The 22,054-nt window shown below is 40.9% G+C and overlaps 2 protein-coding genes across 6 annotated transcripts in view; both read right to left on the bottom strand.

Annotated features, from left to right (window-relative positions):
* The window catches only part of LOC135097948 (uncharacterized), a 14,823-nt gene extending 5,824 nt beyond the window's left edge, over nucleotides 1-8,999 (bottom strand). For all 3 annotated transcript variants that reach the window (XR_010266373.1, XM_064000078.1, XM_064000077.1), the window contains exons 1-4: nucleotides 8,855-8,999; nucleotides 4,268-4,420; nucleotides 3,585-3,695; nucleotides 2,721-2,901 (exon numbers count right to left, since the gene is read on the bottom strand). Coding sequence is in view for 2 of the 3 variants with exons in the window: in XM_064000078.1 (XP_063856148.1) it covers nucleotides 2,721-2,901; nucleotides 3,585-3,695; nucleotides 4,268-4,420; nucleotides 8,855-8,999 (590 nt within the window). In the remaining variant the exon portion in view is untranslated. The remainder of the gene's footprint in view (nucleotides 1-2,720; nucleotides 2,902-3,584; nucleotides 3,696-4,267; nucleotides 4,421-8,854) is intronic.
* Nucleotides 9,000-9,127: 128 nt separating this feature from the next.
* Nucleotides 9,128-22,054, bottom strand: part of LOC135097946 (fibrocystin-L-like) — a 29,426-nt gene continuing 16,499 nt past the window's right edge. For 2 of the 3 annotated variants that reach the window (XM_064000075.1, XM_064000074.1), the window contains 9 exons: nucleotides 21,885-21,981; nucleotides 20,871-21,050; nucleotides 20,220-20,320; nucleotides 19,797-19,875; nucleotides 16,060-16,277; nucleotides 15,399-15,550; nucleotides 14,545-14,643; nucleotides 11,475-11,596; nucleotides 9,128-9,265 (listed from right to left, as the gene is read on the bottom strand). In XM_064000075.1, coding sequence (XP_063856145.1) covers nucleotides 11,581-11,596; nucleotides 14,545-14,643; nucleotides 15,399-15,550; nucleotides 16,060-16,277; nucleotides 19,797-19,875; nucleotides 20,220-20,320; nucleotides 20,871-21,050; nucleotides 21,885-21,981 — 942 coding nt within the window. In that variant the 3' untranslated portion in view covers nucleotides 9,128-9,265; nucleotides 11,475-11,580. The remainder of the gene's footprint in view (nucleotides 9,266-11,474; nucleotides 11,597-14,544; nucleotides 14,644-15,398; nucleotides 15,551-16,059; nucleotides 16,278-19,796; nucleotides 19,876-20,219; nucleotides 20,321-20,870; nucleotides 21,051-21,884; nucleotides 21,982-22,054) is intronic. The other variant, XM_064000076.1, reaches the window with a different exon arrangement.

Below are 22,054 nucleotides of genomic sequence, written 5' to 3' on the forward strand. Positions count from 1 at the left end.
TTAACACAGCTTGTTCTCGTGCTATACATGATAGAGGTGGCCCACAAAAAGTAATTAAGCCTTCCATCACCAGAATCTCATGCACTTTATATTTCTGCCCGGAACCATGCCAAGTCTATTCTCCAACTAGCCAAAAACTCCTTCATTAACAGAAAATGTCAAAACCTTTCAAGATTTAACTCCCCTTGTGATTTCTGGCATCTAGCCAAAAATATCTCCAATAACTTTGCTTCTTCTTCTTTCCCTCCTCTATTTCAACCAGATGGCACCACTGCTATCACATCTATTTCTAAAGCTGAACTCTTTGCTCAAACCTTTGCTAAAAATTCTACCTTGGACGATTCTGGGCTTGTTCCTCCCTCTCCTCCACCCTCTGACTACTTCATGCCACCTATTAAAATTCTTCGCAATGATGTTTTCCATGCCCTCACTGGCCTAAACCCTCGGAAGGCTTATGGACCTGATGGGGTCCCTCCTATTGTTCTCCGAAACTGTGCCTCCGTGCTTGCACCTTGCCTAGTCAAACTCTTTCAGCTCTGTCTGTCAACATCTACCTTTCCTTCTTGCTGGAAGTTTGCCTACATTCAACCTGTTCCTAAAAAGGGTGACCATTCTAATCCCTCAAACTACCGTCCTATTGCTTTAATTTCCTGCTTATCTAAAGTTTTTGAATCTATCCTCAACAGGAAGATTCTTAAACATCTATCACTTCACAACCTACTATCTGATCGCCAGTATGGGTTCCGTCAAGGCCACTCTACTGGTGATCTTCTGGCTTTCCTTACTGAGTCTTGGTCATCCTCTTTTAGAGATTTTGGTGAAACTTTCGTTGTTGCCTTGGACATATCAAAAGCTTTTGATAGAGTCTGGCACAAAGCTTTGATTTCCAAACTACCCTCCTACGGTTTCTATCCTTCTCTCTGTAACTTCATCTCAAGTTTCCTTTCTGACCGTTCTATTGCTGCTGTGGTAGACGGTCACTGTTCTTCTCCTAAATCTATTAACAGTGGTGTTCCTCAGGGTTCTGTCCTGTCACCCACTCTCTTCTTATTATTCATTAATGATCTTCTAAACCAAACGTCTTGTCCTATCCACTCCTATGCTGATGATACCACCCTGCACTTTTCCACGTCTTTTCATAGACGTCCAACCCTTCAGGAGGTAAACATATCACGCAGGGAAGCCACAGAACGCCTGACTTCTGATCTTTCTAAAATTTCTGATTGGGGCAGAGCAAACTTGGTATTGTTCAATGCCTCAAAAACTCAATTCCTCCATCTATCAACTCGACACAACCTTCCAGACAACTATCCCCTCTTCTTCAATGACACTCAACTGTCCCCCTCTTCTACAGTGAACATCCTCGGTCTGTCCTTTACTTATAATCTGAACTGGAAACTTCACATCTCATCTCTAGCTAAAACAGCTTCTATGAAGTTAGGTGTTCTGAGATGTCTCTGCCAATTTTTCTCACCCCCCCAGCTGCTAACTCTGTACAAGGGCCTTATCCGTCCATGTATGGAGTATGCTTCACATGTCTGGGGGGGTTCCACTCATACTGCTCTTCTAGACAGGGTGGAATCAAAAGCTTTTCGTCTCATCAACTCCTCTCCTCTAACTGACTGTCTTCAGCCTCTCTCTCACCGCCGCAATGTTGCATATCTAGCTGTCTTCTACCGCTATTTTCATGCTAACTGCTCTTCTGATCTTGCTAACTGCATGCCCCCCCTCCTTCCGCGGCCTCGCTGCACAAGACTTTCTTCTTTCTCTCACCCCTATTCTGTCCACCTCTCTAATGCAAGAGTTAACCAGTATTCTCAATCATTCATCCCTTTCTCTGGTAAACTCTGGAACTCCCTGCCTGCTTCTGTATTTCCACCTTCCTACGACTTGAATTCCTTCAAGAGGGAGGTTTCAAGACACTTATCCACCAATTTTTGACCACTGCTTTGACCCTTTTATGGGACTGGCATTTCAGTGGGCATTTTTTTTTATTAGATTTTTGTTGTCCTTGGCCAGTGTCCTTCCTACATAAAAAAAAAAAAAAAAAAAAAAAATTATGGACTAGCCTAACCTAACTTAAACAAATGGACTGACCTAACCTAACTTAAACATGTGAACAAATCTAGCCTAACTTGAACAAATGGACTAACCTAACCTAGCAGATGGGCAATAACAGAATAACAAAAATGGTAGAAAAAGCAGATAGATAGGTTAAATAAATAAGACAGAGTAAAGAAAGAAGATAGCTAAAAATACATACATACATACATACGTACATACATAAATACATACATACATATGCCAAGGCTGTTTCCCCCCATAACATATAGATAGGACAAAGGAAATAACCCAACAAATGAGAGACAGTTAAGTTAAATAGAGATTGCATAAAGAAAATACCCGAATAATGAAGCAAGTAAGTCAAAAAGATAGGATAGGATACAGTAAGGAAAATGACCCTACAAAGAAGAAAGGATTAGGTCAAACAGATACCATGGAATAGGTTAAATAAATATGACAGTGTAAAGAAAGAAGATAGCTGAAAATACATACATACATACATACATACATATGCCAAGGCTGAGAGAAAATTATTCCACACAGAAGAGACAAATCTCGTAACTCTGCCACCAAAGAATACAGGTTTTTCACATCTAACTCTAAATAAATATGGGAATAAACAGAAGAGAGAGCAACAAATACTTCCAATCCCTCACCCATCAAACATCAGGTTATCTGTGTGTATCTCCACCAGCTCCTTTCTGCCGGGATCTTCCTCCCACTCAATGTAGTAGTGGTAGTTCTTGCAGGAGCCGGAGTACTGGACTGTGAGATCAGTTCCCAGGGCACTTTCCAGAATGCCCTCCAGGACCTTTGGGTCAACACCTGCTGGAATGTCTGCCAAAATGAGTGAGTGAGTGAGTGAGTGAGTGAGTGAGTGAGCGATGCAGAATCTTTCCTTAACCATCATTAACATTATGAAAAACAGCTGAAAATCTCCAAAATTCAGCTTGTTAAAAGTGCAGAATTCTTATGAAACTGTCATTAGTGATGAAAAATATCTCTGAAAACTTCACTAAACTACCACTACCCCTCTTAAACTATCATCAGCATCATAAAACACCTTGAAAACCAAATAACCTCCACAGCAGCCTGTTAAACTACTACTGTCCTTCTTAAGCTTGCACCAGAATTATAAAACACTCTTGAAAAACCTAAATAACTTCCAGTAAAGCCTTTTAAACTCCCACTTCACCGTTGAAAAAACTAAATAACTTACACTAGAGCCTTTTAAAAATTACCACTTCACTCTTGAAAACCTAAATAACTCCCACTACAGCCTTTTAAACTCTCACTTCACCCTTGAAAAACTAAATAACTTCCACTAAAGCCTTTCAAACTACCACTGACCACCCTTGAAAAATTAAATGACTTCCACTAGAGCCTTTTAAACTACCACTGGCATTCTTAAAAGCCTGAGGAAACCTCCACTGCAGCCTGTTAAAATGAAAATAAGATAAGACAGCAAGACATATAGGAACACTGGCCTGTGACATCCATAGTTCAGTCTCCCAACAAACCTTTTACAACCTGCCCCTGAATTCCGAGGTCCCAGTTGCCAGCGAGGGGACCCGTGGCAGTCTGAGAGGAGCATGTGACTGTCACCTGAGTGTCAAAGCTTGCTGGAGGACCTGATAGAGGGAGAGAGAGTGGGAAAAGTACTGATTAATGCTGTGGGTTTTATGGCAGTGTGTATTAAGTTTTGTCTTTTTTCCTTCTTTTAGTATGTGGGTGGCTTTGTTTAAGGCAACAATATGATGGAACACAAATGAAAAGGGCCCACTAAAGGTGTCAGTCCCCAGACTTGTCAATGGGTTACCTAAGACTAAAAGGAAAATATATTAAGCTGCATTGTTTTCCTTTATTGTTGAATGTAAATGTGGATGATAAGGCATCTTTTTCTTATGATTCTCTCTCTCTCTCTCTCTCTCTCTCTCTCTCTCTCTCTCTCTCTCTCTCTCTCTCTCTCTCTCTCTCTCTCATCTCATGATCCAATAACACACATCCAGCATCATGACACTACTAAACAAAGTAAAAAAAGATAAATAAATTAAAATAAAAAAAGAGTAAAAATACCACAAACTCCATGGGGAAAAAAAAAGCAGATAAGAAGAGGAAACAGAGTGACGGGAAAAAAAAAAAAAAAGAAAAAAACATGGAGGACAAAACAGGATAAACATTTCACCTTCTTCATTATTTTTACCTTCCACCTGCAGGAGACCAAGGAGGGGCATTCCAGTCTTGCAGTTTGTGGTCTGGAATTCCAGGGAGTACCCATTCTCTGTCACCTTCTTGACTGCCACATCCTCAATAAGGATTCCCTTCTGCTTGAGGGCAGGCGGGTACATCTGTGTCACTGTGGCAGGGGAGGAGGCAGTAAGGGTTAGTGTGTGTGTGTGTATTTACCTAGTTGTATTTACCTAGTTGTATAGTACAGGGTCCGAGCCAAAGCTCAATTAGTCCTGTCTCCATACCCGAATTTGTCCAATTTCTCTTTAAACATGTGCACACTCTTTGCCGCAACCACCTCTTCTTTTAAGTTATTCCATATTTCAACCGTTCGATGCGGAAAGCTGTATTTCTTAATATCTCCCAAACAATGACTCTTCTTTAATTTCTTCATATGTCCCCTTGTACGTCTATCTCCTTCCTCCACATTTAGAACTAGGTCATCTCTGTCTATCTTCTCCATGCCATTTACTAATTTGAACATTGTTATCAGGTCTCCTCTTTCCCTTCTTTCTTGTAGTGTTGGTAATCCAATTTCTTCCAGTCTTTCCTCATAACTTAGGTCTTCCAATTCAGGTATCATTTTCGTAGCTGTTCTTTGTATTCTTTCCAATTTCCTTATATCTTTCTTCTTGTGTGGAGACCATACCACTGCTGCGTATTCCAGTTTGGGGCGTATCATGTGTGTTATGATTTTCTTCATCATTTCTTTGTCTAGGTAATTAAATGCCACCCTGATATTTGCTAGCAAATTATATGTAGAGCCAAATATTCCATTGATGTGTTTTTCTGGTGATAGCGTGTCTTGAATTATTACTCCCAAGTCTTTTTCTTCTTTGCTCTTTCGTATTGTGATTCCTCCCATCTTATACTCCCATGAAGGTCTCCTTTTACTTCTTCCCATCTCCATTACATGGCACTTTTTTATATTGAATTCTAATTTCCATCGTTTACTCCATTCATAAATTCTATCAATATCCCTCTGTAGTTCCTCACAATCCTCTTGGTTCTTTATTACTTTCATCAATTTTGCATCATCTGCAAACATGTTAATGTAGCTATTTAAACCCACAGTCATATCATTTATATAGACCTGAAACATTATAGGTGCCAACACAGACCCTTGTGGTACTCCGCTTGTTACTTCGTACCAACTTGATTTATTATCTCTGATTACTGTGCTCATTTCCCTACCTTGGAGATAATCCTTCATCCACTTAAGTATTTTTCCTTTTAGCCCTCCTCGATGTTCCAGTTTCCATACGAGACTTTTATGTGGAACTGTATCAGAAGCTTTTTTCAGATCTAAATAGACTGCATCAACCCAACCATCTCTCTCTTGTAGTTTATCTATTACTCTTGTATAAAAGCTCAGTAAGTTTGTTACGCAAGATCTCTCTTTCCTGAAACCGAATTGTTTTTCTGTTATTATATTTTCTTGTTCAAGATATTGCACCCATCTGTTTTTAATGACTATTTCACAGAGTTTACTTACAATACTCGTGAGTGAGACTGGTCTGTAATTCAGTGGTTCCATTTTATTACCTCCTTTGTATAACGGTACTATATTTGCTCTCTTCCATTCCTTTGGTACTTTTCCCTCCTTCAAAGAACTGTTAATTATCTCCCATGTTGGTTCTTCCAGTTCCTCTCTACATTCTTTCAATATCCATCCATTTACTTCGTCTGGTCCCATCACCTTCCTAGTATCTAGCTCTTCCAGTAGTCTTTTCATTTCCTTTCTTTCCACTTGTATGTTTGCTATTCCTTTCTGTTGTTCCTCATCTCCCAGTGATGCAAAGACAGTTTCTCTTGTAAATACAGACTTAAAGCTTTTATTCAGTATCTCAGCCATCTCTTGTGTGGTTTCATAAATTTCTCTATTTTTCTTCAGCTTTGTAATGGTATCTCTATGCTTTATTTTTCCATTTACATATCTATAGAAAAGTTTGGGTTCTTCTTTACACTTTCCAACTACATCTCTTTCAAAATTTCTTTCTTCTTCTCTTCTTATTTTAACATAATCATTTCTAGCTGTCCTGTATTCTTCTCTATTTATCTCATTCCATTGTTTCCTCATTTTTTTCCATGCCCTCTCTTTCTTCTTTTTTGCCTCTGCACACTTTGCATTAAACCACACTTTCTTATTTTCTTTTACCTTATATCTTGGCACATATCTTTCAACACCTTCTCTAAACTTGCTTAAAAACACTTCATATTTTTTTCTGCACCTCCATACCTCTTAATAAATTACTCCAATCAAGCTCTCCGTAGAATTTCTTTAACCCTGTAAAGTCTGCCTTAGCATAATTTTTTCTCTCATTTTTATATTCCTCATTGAATTTTGACACTTCTTCTTTGATCTCTATCTCCATCTTCACATGATCACTTTTTCCCACTGGACACAAATATTCTATACTTGGTTCATTTTCTGGCTTTTTTGTAAAAACCAAGTCTAGGAGTGATGGTTCATCTTCCCCTCTGTACCTAGTATTTTCTTTCACCCATTGATCCATCGTGTTTACCATCATAGTCTGTAAAAATTCTTCACTCCATGTACTGGCAATCCCTGTCACCTCCATCTCCCCCCAGTTTATCTCCTTGCTATTAAAATCTCCTACTAGTAACACCTTGTTTCTTATCTTTAGCATGTCATCTATACTTTTTATAAACTCGCTTTGCATGTGCTTATAATCATCAGTCCCCCAAGTGTTGGTCTTTGGAGGCATGTATGCAACAATAATTTTTCTGCTTTCTTGTCCTTGGATCTTGATCTCCACACTCAGTGTTTCTGACCTCCCTTCACCATATTCCACTGTTTCTATCAAGATATTTTTTCTTACTAGAATCATCACTCCTCTTCCTCCCTTATTCTTTCTGTCTCTTCTCCATGTGTTATATCCTTCTTCTTCAAATTCAACATTAATCTCCCTTGTTAGTTTTGTTTCCGTAATGCATGCCACTTCTGGTTTCTTTTCATGTAAATAATCTCTTAGTTCCCTTAGGCTGGACACTAATCCATCTATGTTTGTATACATAACTTTAATTTTATTTATTGTGGACCCATTTCTTTTGTGTTCTCTCTTTGTTGTCTTACTTCTTGCCCCGCATTCTTTAACCACCATTTCCTCATTTTCATGTCTATCACTCTCCAAATATACCTTTCTGCCTGTTCCTGTGTTCTCTCTTTGTTTTTTGTCTTGGCCTCCTCTTTTAACTCTTTCACCTTGTTTCTTTCCTCCTCATTCATTTCTCTTCTTATATATATATATATATATATATATATATATCCTTCATACCCTCTATCTTTCTTAACAAACTCGTTCTTTTCAAGATGTGTTCGGCTGCCGCTTGGGTATTAAGTCTTATTTTCATGGGACGTTTCCCCCCTTCTGAATATTTCCCAATCCTGTACACTTCTATTTGTATATCCGTTTCATCTCCTTCTTCTACAATTTTCCCAATGATTTCTTTTGCTCTTTGTAATTCTTCTCTTTCTCTTAGAACTTTATTCGATATGGTCTTCTCTTTATCCCCAAACACCATCAGGCACATCTTTTTTTGTACCGTATCCCTTACTATGTTATCTTTTTCCTTAATGATTTTCACTACTTTTTTCGCCATCTCTTTATCATGTTCTTCTTGCTGTTTTCTTATTATTTCTGTCATATCTATCTTCTCTTGTTCTCTCTCTTCTTTCCAACTTTTCACTTCCTTTTCAACTAAGCCTTTTACTTCACTCTGGATTTTGCCTTCATCTATCCTAACTTCTTCCTTCTCCACCATGCTCCTTAACTTTCCATTTTCTTTTTTGAGTTCTTGAATTTCTTCACTGTACTTTACATTTAAATCCACTATCTTTTCCACTTCCTCTCTCAGTTTCTTGTTTTCCCTTTCTCTTTTTAACTCCCTTCCTTTCAACTCTTCCAGCTCTTCAACAATGTCGTTCGTGTCTTTAAGTCCCTTCTCCTTATCTCCTTTCCATCCTCTGACTAATGTCACCAATCCTCTTATTTCCTCTCTTATCTTTTCATTCTCTTCTTCTAATTTCCATAATCTTGCATTTAACTTGCCTACCTGTATATCCTTTTCACTAAATCCTTCAAATTTTGGTGTGCCTCTGGGCGACGGCGACGCGGCGGCGGCCGCCATCACGCTTTGTTTACAACCAATTTGGATTCGGTGCTTTCACCCACAATTTTCACTTCATCTATTCCATCTCCGATCTTTTTCTACTTCCATAAAAACTCCACCCCACACTGTGCACTTTCTTATACTTTTGTATGGAGCCAGGCTAAGAAAATACCTCGGACCCTGTACCCACAAATAGGCAAGTCTGCGCAGCTGCTCCTGACACGTCTGCTCTCAACGTGTGTGTGTGTGTGTGTGTGTGTGTGTGTGTGTGTGTGTGTGTGTGTGTGTGTGTGAGTGTGTGTGTGTGTGTGTGTGTGTGTGTGTGTGTGTGTGTGTGTGTGTGTGTGTGTGTGTGTGTGTGTGTGTGTGTGTGTGTTTTACTATTAGAGAGTATGAACAGCAGATGTATGGATTCCCTCACACTTACCAGAAGTTGGGGTGGTGAGGAAGGCCACCTCATCAACATACACATCATCAGTCACTCCTGCAGGCTTTGGGAGACTCACACTCTTCACCAGCAATGTGTCTCCTGTCTTGTAAATGGATCTTTCCGAACTGACCATTGCCTCCATCAGATCCTCACAGTGGTACGTCCAGCTGTGGGCATTAATGAACAGAATGAAAACAGCAATACTTGTTTTTAACTCCTATAAAAGTTTTTTGGTTTTATTATTACATGATTCAAAAGTACTTATCCAATGTATGGTGCCAGGCCTTGCTATGGATGTACATGGCCAGCTGTGCTATGCTGAAGCTCCTGGGATGTAATAAGGTGGTCCACAAGACTGTCTCTTTCCACCAGTGGTTGGCAGGGCATGTTGAGTGTGTGGAGCTTCATCTGGTCCAACCCATGTGGGATGGATGGTAGATGGATAGACTGAGAGAGAAGCTGGCTAGGTATTGTATAATGTGGAGGAGGAAGGTGTGTACAGGTGTTATTCTTTGCAGGGAAAGGTTAAACTGCTTGTTGGTGAGGTCATGCTGGAAGACTATTTGCTCTATAAAAGAAGAGAAAGGTGTAACTATTGATCTGCAGTGTAGAAGTGAGGTGTAACCATCATTTGTGGGAAAAAAACACCTGAAGATCAAAAAAACAAAATAAGGCACTTTTTTCCTATCTTTTATCTCTTTTATTGACCTGTTTTACCTTCTGTTTTCTTTCCTTTAATATCACATTGCATGTTCAATAGAAGCAAGTTGTATAGAAACTTTAACCCCTTAAGTTAATTTCCATCTCCATCTCTGGGTAAATATGGCAAACTTAGAAAATGCCAGAAGATAATTTTATTTTAAAAATTAATTTCTCTTTGTAATTCTGAATGCAATGATGTACTTTCCATCACACTATGACCCTTGAAAGTAAAGTTAAAGCATATCAAAAGTTCCTTCCCTGACGCGCGGTGTAACCCGCCGAGCAGAAATAACTTGAAGTGCGATAACATTGCGCAAATTCTCTCTCTCTCTCTCTCTCTCTCTCTCTCTCTCTCTCTCTCTCTCTCTCTCTCTCTCTCTCTCTCTCCTTTTGGGCATTTCATTTGGGTTGAAAAATTGTACTTCCAATGAGAGAGAGAGAGAGAGAGAGAGAGAGAGAGAGAGAGAGAGAGAGAGAGAGAGAGAGAGAGAGAGAGAGAGAGAGAGAGAGAGAGAGAGAGAGAGAGAGAGAGAGAGAGAGAGAGAGAGAGAGAGAGAGAGAGAGAGAGAGAGAGATGGAAGTTTGAGAGGTGGCCACAGAGGTCCACTGTGACTGTCAGAGGAGGGAAGTGGTGCCTTTTTACCCTTCCTCCATCTCCAATTTCAAATAAATAGCGTGAGTGATACAAGAGGGTCTTATCACACGCACACACACACACGTGTGTGTGCGCACATGCAATTGGAATTCTCAGCTATAAGGTGTACAGAGACTAGGCTTGTCATGTCAAACATCACTTGATAAGCCCTCCCCTTTTCCTCCAACCCATCCCTCTCTCTCTCTCTCTCTCTCTCTCTCTCTCTCTCTCTCTCTCTCTCTCTCTCTCTCTCTCTCTCTCTCATACACAAAGGTAGCTTGTAATTTTTTTTACTTGGCTAGTGCAGTAAAATCCCTCTTATCTGGCATCAACGGGACCACCGACATGCCGGATACTTGAATATTGCCGGATACTTGAATAGAAGTGAAATTATATCCACTATCACCACCCTACACTCACGCATCTTACCATAACAAAGATCAGCTGATCTTAATCAGCAGCTGATCTGATCAGCTGCTTAAGTGTGAGCACAACACGCTTACTCTTTTCTACAACTTTAGGCATGATGAAGGTGTCAGGCGATAAACAGTGCACACGCGGGACTGAGCCACTGAATAAACACAGTGCAGTGGGCCGTGGGTGGCGCGAAGCAGTGTGCTCTGGTGGCGAGGGGACAAAGTATGCCTCGCGTGGGAATTTTAATCGATTTTATGAGTACACATTGATTTTTTATTGATTTTAAGGCTCGGGGAAAAATGTGCCGGATACTTGAAGCTGCCAGATACTTGAATGCCAGATGAGAGGGATTTTACTGTAAACATAAACTGTCTTCACTCTCATTAGTAATATCCGCATCACTCCCAGATGACATGTTTAGGTCACTATCCACATTGCTCCCTTCACTCAGTGGGTGTGTTCCACCCTCAGTGTCATGGGAGTTACCAGATGTTATCTCCAGGAGGGAAAAAAAGCTTAGTGAGACCAAACTGAAATAGTCACAGCGGCAACTCAGCTAGTGAAGAGAGTTGCTAGATACTTACAACAGCCTTCCGATTTGAGTAAGCAGGAGGAAAATACAAACGTGTGGCATGAAAAATCATGATTTCTCATGATTTCCAGAATGATCATCGTCCCACGATACAGTCATTCATGGACAATCACCATATATTAATGGTTAAAAAGACAAGAAGAAGGAAGCAGATATGATATCTTCATCAACTGATACCTTTACCTCCTCACTCTTGTATTCCTTTTCTTCATGCTACAGAACACTCAGCATGGACAGAGCTACACAGAACACTTTTCATTCTAACATCCTACCGGTTGGCTGGAAAAGAACGCTCCAGTAGCACAGTCTCCTCCTCCTCATTGCCCTCCTTGTCCCTCACCAGGTACTGGACTGACATGGAGCCCTGCATGTTGCCCCTCACAGCAAAGCAAACCTGAGGACAGAGTGTCGTGTTGATTATATTTCTGGCTTTCTCTCTCTCTCTCTCTCTCTCTCTCTCTCTCTCTCTCTCTCTCTCTCTCTCTCTCTCTCTCTCTCTCTCTCTCTCATAAACATGTTTTACTTAAATCACAGAAGTGTATATGAGAATGTGGCTTTAGTTATGTTACTCTCTCTCTCTCTCTCTCTCTCTCTCTCTCTCTCTCTCTCTCTCTCTCTCTCTCTCTCTCTCTCTCTCTCTCTCTCTCTCTCTCTCTCTCTCTCTCTCTCTCTCTCTCTCTCTCTCTCTCTCTCATAAACATGTTTTACTTAAATCACAGAAGTGTATATGAGAATGTGGCTTTAGTTATGTTACTCTCTCCCTCTCTCTCTCTCTCTCTCTCTCTCTCTCTCTCTCTCTCTCTCTCTCTCTCTCTCTCTCTCTCTCTCTCTTTCTCTCTCTCTCTCTGCTGTACCTTGCTGAGAATATAAAAAGTGTGTAAGAGAAAGTAATGTTAGTAGTTTTGTTCTCCATCTGTGTCTCTCATGTATATATCTTGCTTAGAATATACAAAAAAGTGTGTGTGTGTGTGTGTGTGTGTGTGTGTGTGTGTGTGTGTGTGTGTGTGTGTGTGTGTGTGTGTGTGTGTGTGTGTGTGTGTGTGTGTGTGTTGTTCTTAACTAATTACAATTTTATATGATTGAGTCAACCTTGTAATGTTCTGTCTTTTAAAGTTAATTTGTCATATTCATCTTTAAAGCCATGAATGCTCCATGTGTGTCTGTGTGTGTGTGTGTGTGTGTGTGTGTGTGTGTGTGTGTGTGTGTGTGTGTGTGTGTGTGTGTTATGCCTGGTTTGACTCTGCTATTACACATCCACAAGAGATTATTTTAATTTCTATTTCAGCTGGACAAAAAAAAATGATATTGTAACTTTTGTATTACTTGTGTTTTTGTCAGTAAGCAACAATGATGATAACAACAACAACAACAACAACAACAACAACAACAACAACAACAACAACAACAACAACACTACTACTACTACTACTACTACTACTACTACTACTACTACTACTACTACAACTACTTCTACTACTACTACTACTACTCACATATCTGTTTTTTTTTTTATGTAGGAAGAATACTGGCCAAGGGCAACAAAAATCTAATAAAAAAAAATGCCCACTGAGATGCCAGTCCCATAAAAGGGTCAAAGCAGTGGTCAAAAATTGGTGGATAAGTGTCTTGAAACCTCCATCTTGAAGGAATTCAAGTCATAGGAAGGTGGAAATACAGAAGCAGGCAGGGAGTTCCAGAGTTTACCAGAGAAAGGTATGAATGATTGAGAATACTGGTTAACTCTTGCGTTAGAGAGGTGGACAGAATAGGGGTGAGAGAAAGAAGAAAGTCTTGTGCAGCGAGGCCGCGGAAGGAGGGGAGGCATGCAGTTAGCAAGATCAAAAGAGCAGTTAGCATGAAAATAACGGTAGAAGACAGCTAGATATGCAACATTGCGGCGGTGAGAGAGAGGCTGAAGACAGTCAGTTAGAGGAGAGGAGTTGATGAGACGAAAAGCTTTTGATTCCACCCTGTCTAGAAGAGCAGTATGAGTGGAACCCCCCCAGACATGTGAAGCATACTCCATACAGGGACGGATAAGGCCCTTGTACAGAGTTAGCAGCTGGGGGGGTGAGAAAAATTGGCGGAGACGTCTCAGAACACCTAACTTCATAGAAGCTGTTTTAGCTAGATATGAGATGTGAAGTTTCCAGTTCAGATTATAAGTAAAGGACAGACCGAGGATGTTCAGTGTAGAAGAGGGGGACAGTTGAGTGTCATTGAAGAAGAGGGAATAGTTGTCTGGAAGGTTGTGTCGAGTTGATAGATGGAGGAATTGTGTTTTTGAGGCATTGAACAATACCACGTTTGCTCTGCCCCAATCAGAAATTTTAGAAAGATCAGAAGTCAGGCGTTCTGTGGCTTCCCTGCGTGTTATGTTTACCTCCTGAAGGGTTGGACGTCTATGAAAAGACGTGGAAAAGTGCAGGGTGGTATCATCAGCATAGGAGTGGATAGGACAAGAAGTTTGATTTAGAAGATCATTAATGAATAATAAGAAGAGAGTGGGTGACAGGACAGAACCCTGAGGAACACCACTGTTAATAGATTTAGGAGAAGAACAGTGACCGTCTACCACAGCAGCAATAGAACGGTCAGAAAGAAAACTTGAGATGAAGTTACAGAGAGAAGGATAGAAACCGTAAGAGGGTAGTTTGGAAATCAAAGCTTTGTGCCAGACTCTATCAAAGGCTTTTGATATGTCCAAGGCAACAGCAAAAGTTTCACCAAAATCTCTAAAAGAGGATGACCAAGACTCAGTAAGGAAAGCCAGATGATCACCAGTAGAGCGGCCTTGATGGAACCCATACTGGCGATCAGATAGAAGGTTGTGAAGTGATAGATGTTTAAGAATCTTCCTGTTGAGGATAGATTCAAAAACTTTAGATAAGCAGGAAATTAAAGCAATATGACGGTAGTTTGAGGGATTAGAGCGGTCACCCTTTTTAGGAACAGGTTGAATGTAGGCAAACTTCCAGCAAGAAGGAAAGGTAGATGTTGACAGACAGAGCTGAAAGAGTTTGACTAGGCAAGGTGCAAGCACGGAGGCACAGTTTCGGAGAACAATAGGAGGGACCCCATCAGGTCCATAAGCCTTCCGAGGGTTTAGGCCAGCGAGGGCATGGAAAACATCATTATGAAGAATTTTAATAGGTGGCATGAAGTAGTCAGAGGGTGGAGGAGAGGGAGGAACAAGCCCAGAATCGTCCAAGGTAGAGTTTTTAGCAAAGATTTGAGCAGAGAGTTCAGCTTTAGAAATAGATGTGATAGCAGTGGTGCCATCTGGTTGAAGTAGAGGAGGGTAAGAAGACATGAGATTCTGGTGATGGAAGGCTTAAGTACCTGTAAGTACCCATAAGTAAGGTGTTAGCGTTGATCATACTGTTTGATGCAGCCTCCCTGAAGATTCTTGGCTCATTTCTTGACAACCTGAAGACTTTCCTGGTGGCAGATTGTGCTGCATTACAATCAACAGATCATCAATATTGTCTTTCATTTTCAACTTTTTTTTATTACCAGATCTGTCATGTCACTAATTATTTCTTGTAATCTATCAACTTCTATCAAGTACTTTCAAGCTCTTCTACATTTCCTCAATAATTTCATATTTTCCAAGCCTCCTTTACTTTCCCTATTTATTTATCCATCTGTTTATTCCTGTCCTTTTATTTCCTCCGTCCATGCTCCATTCCTCTCATTCTCCTCTTGTCCTCTTCCTCACACACTCCATCACTCCATCCTCTATCTATTTCCATCCTTGAATGTTCTAATTTTCTTTTTCTCTTCTTGTCTCCCTCACCTACTCCATCCTCCATTTATTTCCATCCATGCATGTTTAAATCTTATTCCCTTCCTATCCTCTCTCTCACACACTCCAATGCTCCATCTTTCATTTGTTTCCATCCTTACATGTTCAAATTCTCTCATTAACCCCTTATCCCTTCCCTCACATACTCCATCACTCCATTCTTGCTTGCTCTTATTCTCTTCTCATCCTTTCCCTAACAACTTCCAACACCCTCACACTTCAATGGAGGTCAAACTCTCAAACTCATAGCTTTCAACACCCAGCCTGCACATTCCAAACAGTCACACATCCCTCCTGCCTCCCAAACACTGTCACACATCCCTCCTGCCTCCCAAACACTATCACACATCCCCCCTCCCTCCCAAACACTATCACACATCCCTCCTACCTCCCACAGAAGGGTTCCACATCCCCTACTACAGTGCCAAGCATTCCTGGAAGTCCTATCTTGTCTTCAAATGTTCTGTAGTGCATGGTCTGGATCCCACTGAGGTACACGTGGCATTTCTGCTCTGTCATGTCCAGCAGCTGCTCTTGAACCTGTGTAGAAAGAGGTGGTGTTGTACTTTTTCCTGTGATGGACGTCAAGCTGGTGTTTCCAAGGGAAGTTTTCTTTGCAGTGTTGTGAGTGAAAGGGAATGAAGCTGAAGGTTAGATTTACTTAGGTGTCTGATATCCTAAGACTTTTGGTAATAGCAGTTGTTGACGGTAAGAGTAGTGCTGGATTAATAGTCTGTCCATCTATATGACTGGTTGCCAATCCCACATGAGGTGGTCCAGACAAAGCACCACACACTCATATACCTATCATTAAGTAGTTATAGTAGTGGTAGTGGTAATGGTAATGGTGGTAGTGGTGGTAGTAGTAGTAGTAGTAGTAGTAGTAGTAGTAGTAGTAGTAGTAGTAGTAGTAGTAGTAGTAGAAGTAGTAGTAGTTAATGATATAACACCCAACTCTTCATCTCTTTCACCATCTAATTCTGTACACCATAAGAAAATTAACCAGAGAAAATGCAGTTTGAATTGTGTGGCCTCTCTCTCTCTCTCACCTGTGCAGGGTCAGCAATATCAATGACAGGCGACGTCATCCCGTCCAGGTACAGCACACCAGTGACAGGAGACGTGCCTCGTATTTCAATGTGCTGCACCTCCCACCTCTGTATGATGTCCAGGGTCACTCGCTGCCTCTCGTTAACGGCCTGAGGGGTGCTTCTCCTGGTGAACTTTGTGTGGAAGTCCTTCATAGCAAGAGTAAAGTCTGTTGTAGCTGTAAGAGAGAGATGTGTTGGCTTGAAATGTAAGGAAAAATGCTTCTCTTTGTATGGATAAATTCTTTTGTAGCAATGAGAAAGAAGTTGACTTTGTAAGGCTATTTCTTTTTCCTAGCTGTAAGAAATATGTAAGAAAGACACCTGCCAAAACAATAATTACTCCCAGTGAGGTCTAAAGCACTGTTCAGGGGGTGCTGTGAACTTATCATTAAACCCAGCTGTGACCTCACTGAACATTTCCCTTTGTGTCTCACAACACAAGGGGGCAGTCATAGCCTGTCCTCTAAAGACAACTCTCTTCCTCCACACAAAACTACAAGCACCTAATAACATACACACCCTTCACTCAAAAATTTTAAAATCATCATGGCGACTCCTACAGCAGCCTCGGAGTCCCCATCTGGGGAGGGGACCATAAATGTCCCCAGGTCGGACTGCATTTCTGTCGACGACCCTAAGTGTCTTGACACCCCCCTCAACTTTTTCTTCATTAACTTCTACAACATTCGCGGTCTAAGATCTAATTTTCAATCTGTAGAACACCACCTCTCCTCTTCTAAACTTCATCTTCTTTTCCTCACTGAAACTCAGGTGTCTGAGGCAACTGACAGTAGCCCCTTTTCTGTTCCCTCCTACACTCTCTATCCTCATTTTCGATCCAAAGCTGGATGCTGCGTTTATGTGCGCAATGACTTAACCTGCTCTCGTGCCCACACTCTTGAATCTTCCGAGTTTTCCACCATCTGGCTACGACTACAGAGTCACTCTCAAACTAAATTTATCTGTGCTGTATACCTCTCACCTAACTCCTCTGACTAAAACAAATTCTTTGACTACTTAACTTCCAAAGTGGAGCACATTCTGACACTCTTCCCTTTTGCAGAGATCATTCTTGGAAACTTCAATGTTCACTATCAGCTTTGGCTTTCCCCTCCCTTCACTGACCATCCTGGTGAACTAGCCTACAACTTTGCTATCCTCCATGACCTAGAGCAATTGGTGCAACATCCTACTGGTATTCCTGACCGTTTTAGAGATACGCCCAACATTCTTGACCTTTTCCTGACCTCTAATCCTTCTGCTTATACTGTCACCCTTTCTTCTCCGTTGGGCTCCTCCGATCACAATCTCATATCTTTATCTTGTCCTATCATTCCAATCTCTCCTCAGGATCCCCCTAAGCGAAGGTGCCTCTGGCGTTTTGCCTCTGCTAGTTGGGGGGACCTGAGGAGGTATTTTGCTGATTTTCCTTGGAATGACTACTGCTTCCGTGTCAGAGACCCGTCTTTGTGTGACGAGCACATAACAGAGGTGATAGTGTCTGGCATGGAGGCGTACATTCCTCACTCTTTTTCTTGTCCAAAACCTTCTAAACCTTGGTTTAACACAGCTTGTTCTTGTGCTATACATGATAGAGAAGTGGCCCACAAAGGTACTTAAGCCATTACCAGAATCTCATGCACTTTATATTTCTGCCTGGAACCATGCCAAGTCTGTTCTCCAACTAGCCAAAAACTCCTTCATTAACAGAAAATGTCAAAACCTTTCAAGATCTAACTCCCCTCGTGACTTCTGGCATCTAGACAAAAATATCTCCAATAACTTTGCTTCTTCTTCTTTCCCTCCTCTATTTCAACCAGAGGGCACCACTGCTATCACATCTATTTCTAAAGCTGAACTCTTTGCTCAAACCTTTGCTAGAAACTCTACCTTGGATGATTCTGGGCTTGTTCCTCCCTCTCCTCCACTCTCTGACTACTTCATGCCACCTATTAAAATTCTTTGCAATGATGTTTATGGAGCTGATGGTCTCCCTCCTATTGTTCTCCGAAACTGTGCCTCCGTGCTTGCACCTTGCCTAGTCAAACTCTTTCAGCTCTGTCTGTCAACATCTACCTTTCCTTCTTGCTGAAAGTTTGCCTACATTCAACCTGTTCCTAAAAAGGGTGATCGTTCTAATCCCTCAAACTACCGTCCTATTGCTTTACTTTCCTGCCTATCTAAAGTTTTTGAATTTATCCTCAACAGGAAGATTCTTAAACATCTATCACTTCACAACCTTTTATCTGATCGCCAGTATGGGTTCCATCAAGGCCACTCTACTGGTGAACTTCTAGCTTTCCTTACTGAGTGATGGTCATCCTCTTTTAGAGATTTTGGTGAAACTTTTGCTGTTGCCTTGGACATATCAAAAGCTTTTGATAGAGTCTGGCACAAAGCTTTGATTTCCCAACTACCCTCCTACGGTTTCTATTTTTCTCTCTGTAATTTCATCTCAAGTTTCCTTTCTGATCGTTCTATTGCTGCTGTGGTAGACGGTCACTGTCCTTCTTCTAAATCTATTAACAGTGGTGTTCCTCATGGTTCTGTCCTGTCACCCACTCTCTTCTTATTATTCATTAATGATATAATCCAAACTTCTTGTCCTATCCACTCCTACGCTGATGATACCACCCTGCACTTTTCCACATCTTTTCATAGATGTCCAACCCTTCTGGAGGTAAACATTTCACGCAGGGAAGCCACAGAACGCTTGACTTCTGATCTTTCTAAAATTTCTGATTGAGGCAGAGCAAACTTGGTATTGTTCAATGCCTCAAAAACTCAATTCCTCCATCTATCAACTCGACACAACCTTCCAGACAACTATCCCCTCTTCTTCAATGACACCCAACTGTCCCCCTCTTCTACAGTGAACATCCTCGGTCTGTCCTTTACTTATAATCTGAACTGGAAACTTCACATCTCATCTCTAGCTAAAACAGGTTCTATGAAGTTAGGCGTTCTGAGACATCTCCGCCAGGTTTTCTCACCCCCCCCAGCTGGTAACTCTGTAGAAGGGCCTTATCCGTCCATGTATGGAGTTTGCTTCACATGTCGGGGTGGGTTCCACTCATACTGCTCTTCTAGACAGGGTGGAATCAAAAGCTTTTCGTCTCATCAACTCCTCTCCTCTAACTGACGGTCTTCAGCCTTTCTCTCACCGCCGCAATGTTGCATATCTAACTGTCTTCTACCACTATTTTTGTGCTAACTGCTCTTCTGAACTTGCTAACTGCATGCCTCCCCTCCTCCCGCAGTCTCACTGCACAAGACTTTCTTCTTTCTCTCACCCCTATTCTGTCCACCTCTCTAATGCAAGAGTTAACCAGTATTTTCAATCATTCATCCCTTTCTCTAGTAAACTCTGGAACTCCCTGCCTGCTTCTGTATTTCCACCTTCCTATGACTTGAATTCCTTCAAGATGGAGGTTTCAAGACACTTATTCATCAGTTTTTGCCCACTGCTTTGACCCTTTTATGGGAAAATATGCCCACTTCAGTGGGCATATTTTTTTATTGGATTTTTGTTGCCCTTGGCCAGTGTCCTTCCTAGATAAGAAAAAAAAAAATTCTGGTATAGCTGAAAAAAAGATGCACAGACTGTGAACAACAACAACAACAACAACAACAACAACAACAACAACAACAATAATAATAATAATAGTAATGATAATAACAGTAACAATAACAACCTCTAGTCTGGAACCGTATCTCTAAATAGGCAGGTGTTCCCTTCTTAAGTTCAAATTCTTGCCACTGCATAACTTCAAACTGTGGAAGTAAAACACTAGAGACACACACACACACACACACACACACACACACACACATACAGATAAGGAGGCCATGTATAGATTAAATCAAATAAATCATGTCTATCATTTACATACACAAAAAAAATAATAATAATAAAGCTTATATTTCTACTTTTCTCAGAAGCTTCCCAGCTTCTCAAAATGCAAATGAGCAACAAAATAAATCATGTCAATCACTTATACAAAGAAAAAAAAAGATTACATTTTTATTTTTTCTTCTTAAAACTTCTCAAAGTAAAGACAAGCAATGTGAAAAAACTCATCAAGACATGGAATAAGTAGTGTTTCTATCTGTCTTACTTCGCTGTCTGAATCTCCATTGGCTGCCAGCATCACAAGCATCCGCTCACCAACCTGAACTGATAGAGAGTAGGTCCCATCATGTGGTGGATGTAGGTACCCTGTGCAGGAAGATCATGGGGTTGTATGTTTGAGTGTCACCTTTGTATTCCTTTTTAAGCATTAGAAAGAACTAAAAATATTATGCTTGTATGTTGGTGCGTCACCTTTGTATTCTTTCTTTACCATTAAAAAGAACTGAAAATATTATGGTTGCATGTCTGTGTCACCTCTGCATTCCTTCTTCACCATTAAAAAGAACTGAAAATATTATGCTTGTATGTCTGTGTATTACCTTTGTATCCATTCTTCAGCATTTAAAAGAACTGAAAATATTATGGTTGAATGTCTGTATGTGTGTGTGTCTATGTGTGTGTGTGTGTCACTTTTATATTTCTTCTTCATCATCATGAAGATTAAATATATTATCTTTCTTACAGGCAAAACAAGACTTGCACTGAGTTCTGAGAGAATGCAGGGGATACACACTAACTCAAATGCACACAATACCATCAGGAAGAACTAATACATCACTTATCTTGCATTGAGTCATAAGGGAACACAGACACACACTTCCTCTATCACTATAACACACATAAGCAGGAGTCCCACCTTTCAGAGTGCCCACAGTATCCCGGGTCACCTCAATGGGAAACTTGAGCTCAGCATCTTGAGGGACAAAAGCCTTGTAGCCAGCATGGGAGGGAGACAGGGCTGCCCAGCTTGTCTCCTCCAGGAAGTTGGACTCAAAGTATTCCCCTTGGTACAGCTCAACAAGTAACCTGCGCTCACCTGTACATGGAAAGGATGAAGTGTGTGTGTGTGTGTGCGTGTGTGATTGTAGTGATAGTTTAGCAGGCTCCAGTGTGGTTTTCAAGACTACTTGTGATTTTCTTGATAGTTAAACAAGGCTAGTGATAATTTAACAGATTCCAGCACAAGTTATAAGGGTTTTCATGTGTGTTTTCATGATTCTAGTAATACTTCAACAGATTCTGCATCATTTGGTAAAAAAAAAAAAATGAGAACTTGACCAATCCTCTCTATGGCCTGTAAAAACAACCCTAATGAATGGACAGCATTTCAAAATACAGGAGGTCCTTGAGTTAAGATGGAGTTCAGTTCCTATGCCATGTCATAAACTAGTTTTGAGTGTAGGTCTGAACCAGCCTAAGTAGTAAGTACCTACAGTAAGTCATGACAGAACACCCTCGAAAACCGCAACAACTTCCAATAGAGTCTGTTAAATTACTACTGCCCTTCTTAATCTACCATCAGAATTATAAAATACTTGAAAAAAAAAAAACTTACACTAGAGCCTTTTACACTAGCAGTCCGTCCCCGTGAAAAACCTAAATAACTTACACTAGAGCCTTTCAAACTACCACTGTGCCCTCTTGAAAAACCTAAATAACTAACACTAGAGCCTTTCAAACTACCACTGTTCCCCTTTGAAAAAACCTAAATAACTTAATCAAGACTTTTTAAACATAACTACTGTACCTGTAAAGAAAACAGGGGGGGGAGAAGAACTGCCTGCATCGCACCCCCAAAACGGCAGAAACTGAGATCACTGTAAACTGAGGACTCCCTGTACAGTGATGACCAGCAAGACAGTGAACTGACCTGAGCCGGCCGAGGTCTTCCCTTGGGTTGGAGTGAGGCACCGGATTTGCTCATCAGTGATGTCCTGGATGGCACACTGAGCATCCCCCACTAACACCTGCAGCATAAACCTCATTATTCACAGCACTCTCTCCTTGTATGAGTCAAAGCCAAGAACATCACACCTCATC

This window comes from Scylla paramamosain, unplaced genomic scaffold (assembly GCF_035594125.1).
Source record: "Scylla paramamosain isolate STU-SP2022 unplaced genomic scaffold, ASM3559412v1 Contig37, whole genome shotgun sequence".
In the NCBI taxonomy this organism is placed as follows: Eukaryota; Metazoa; Arthropoda; class Malacostraca; order Decapoda; family Portunidae; genus Scylla; species Scylla paramamosain.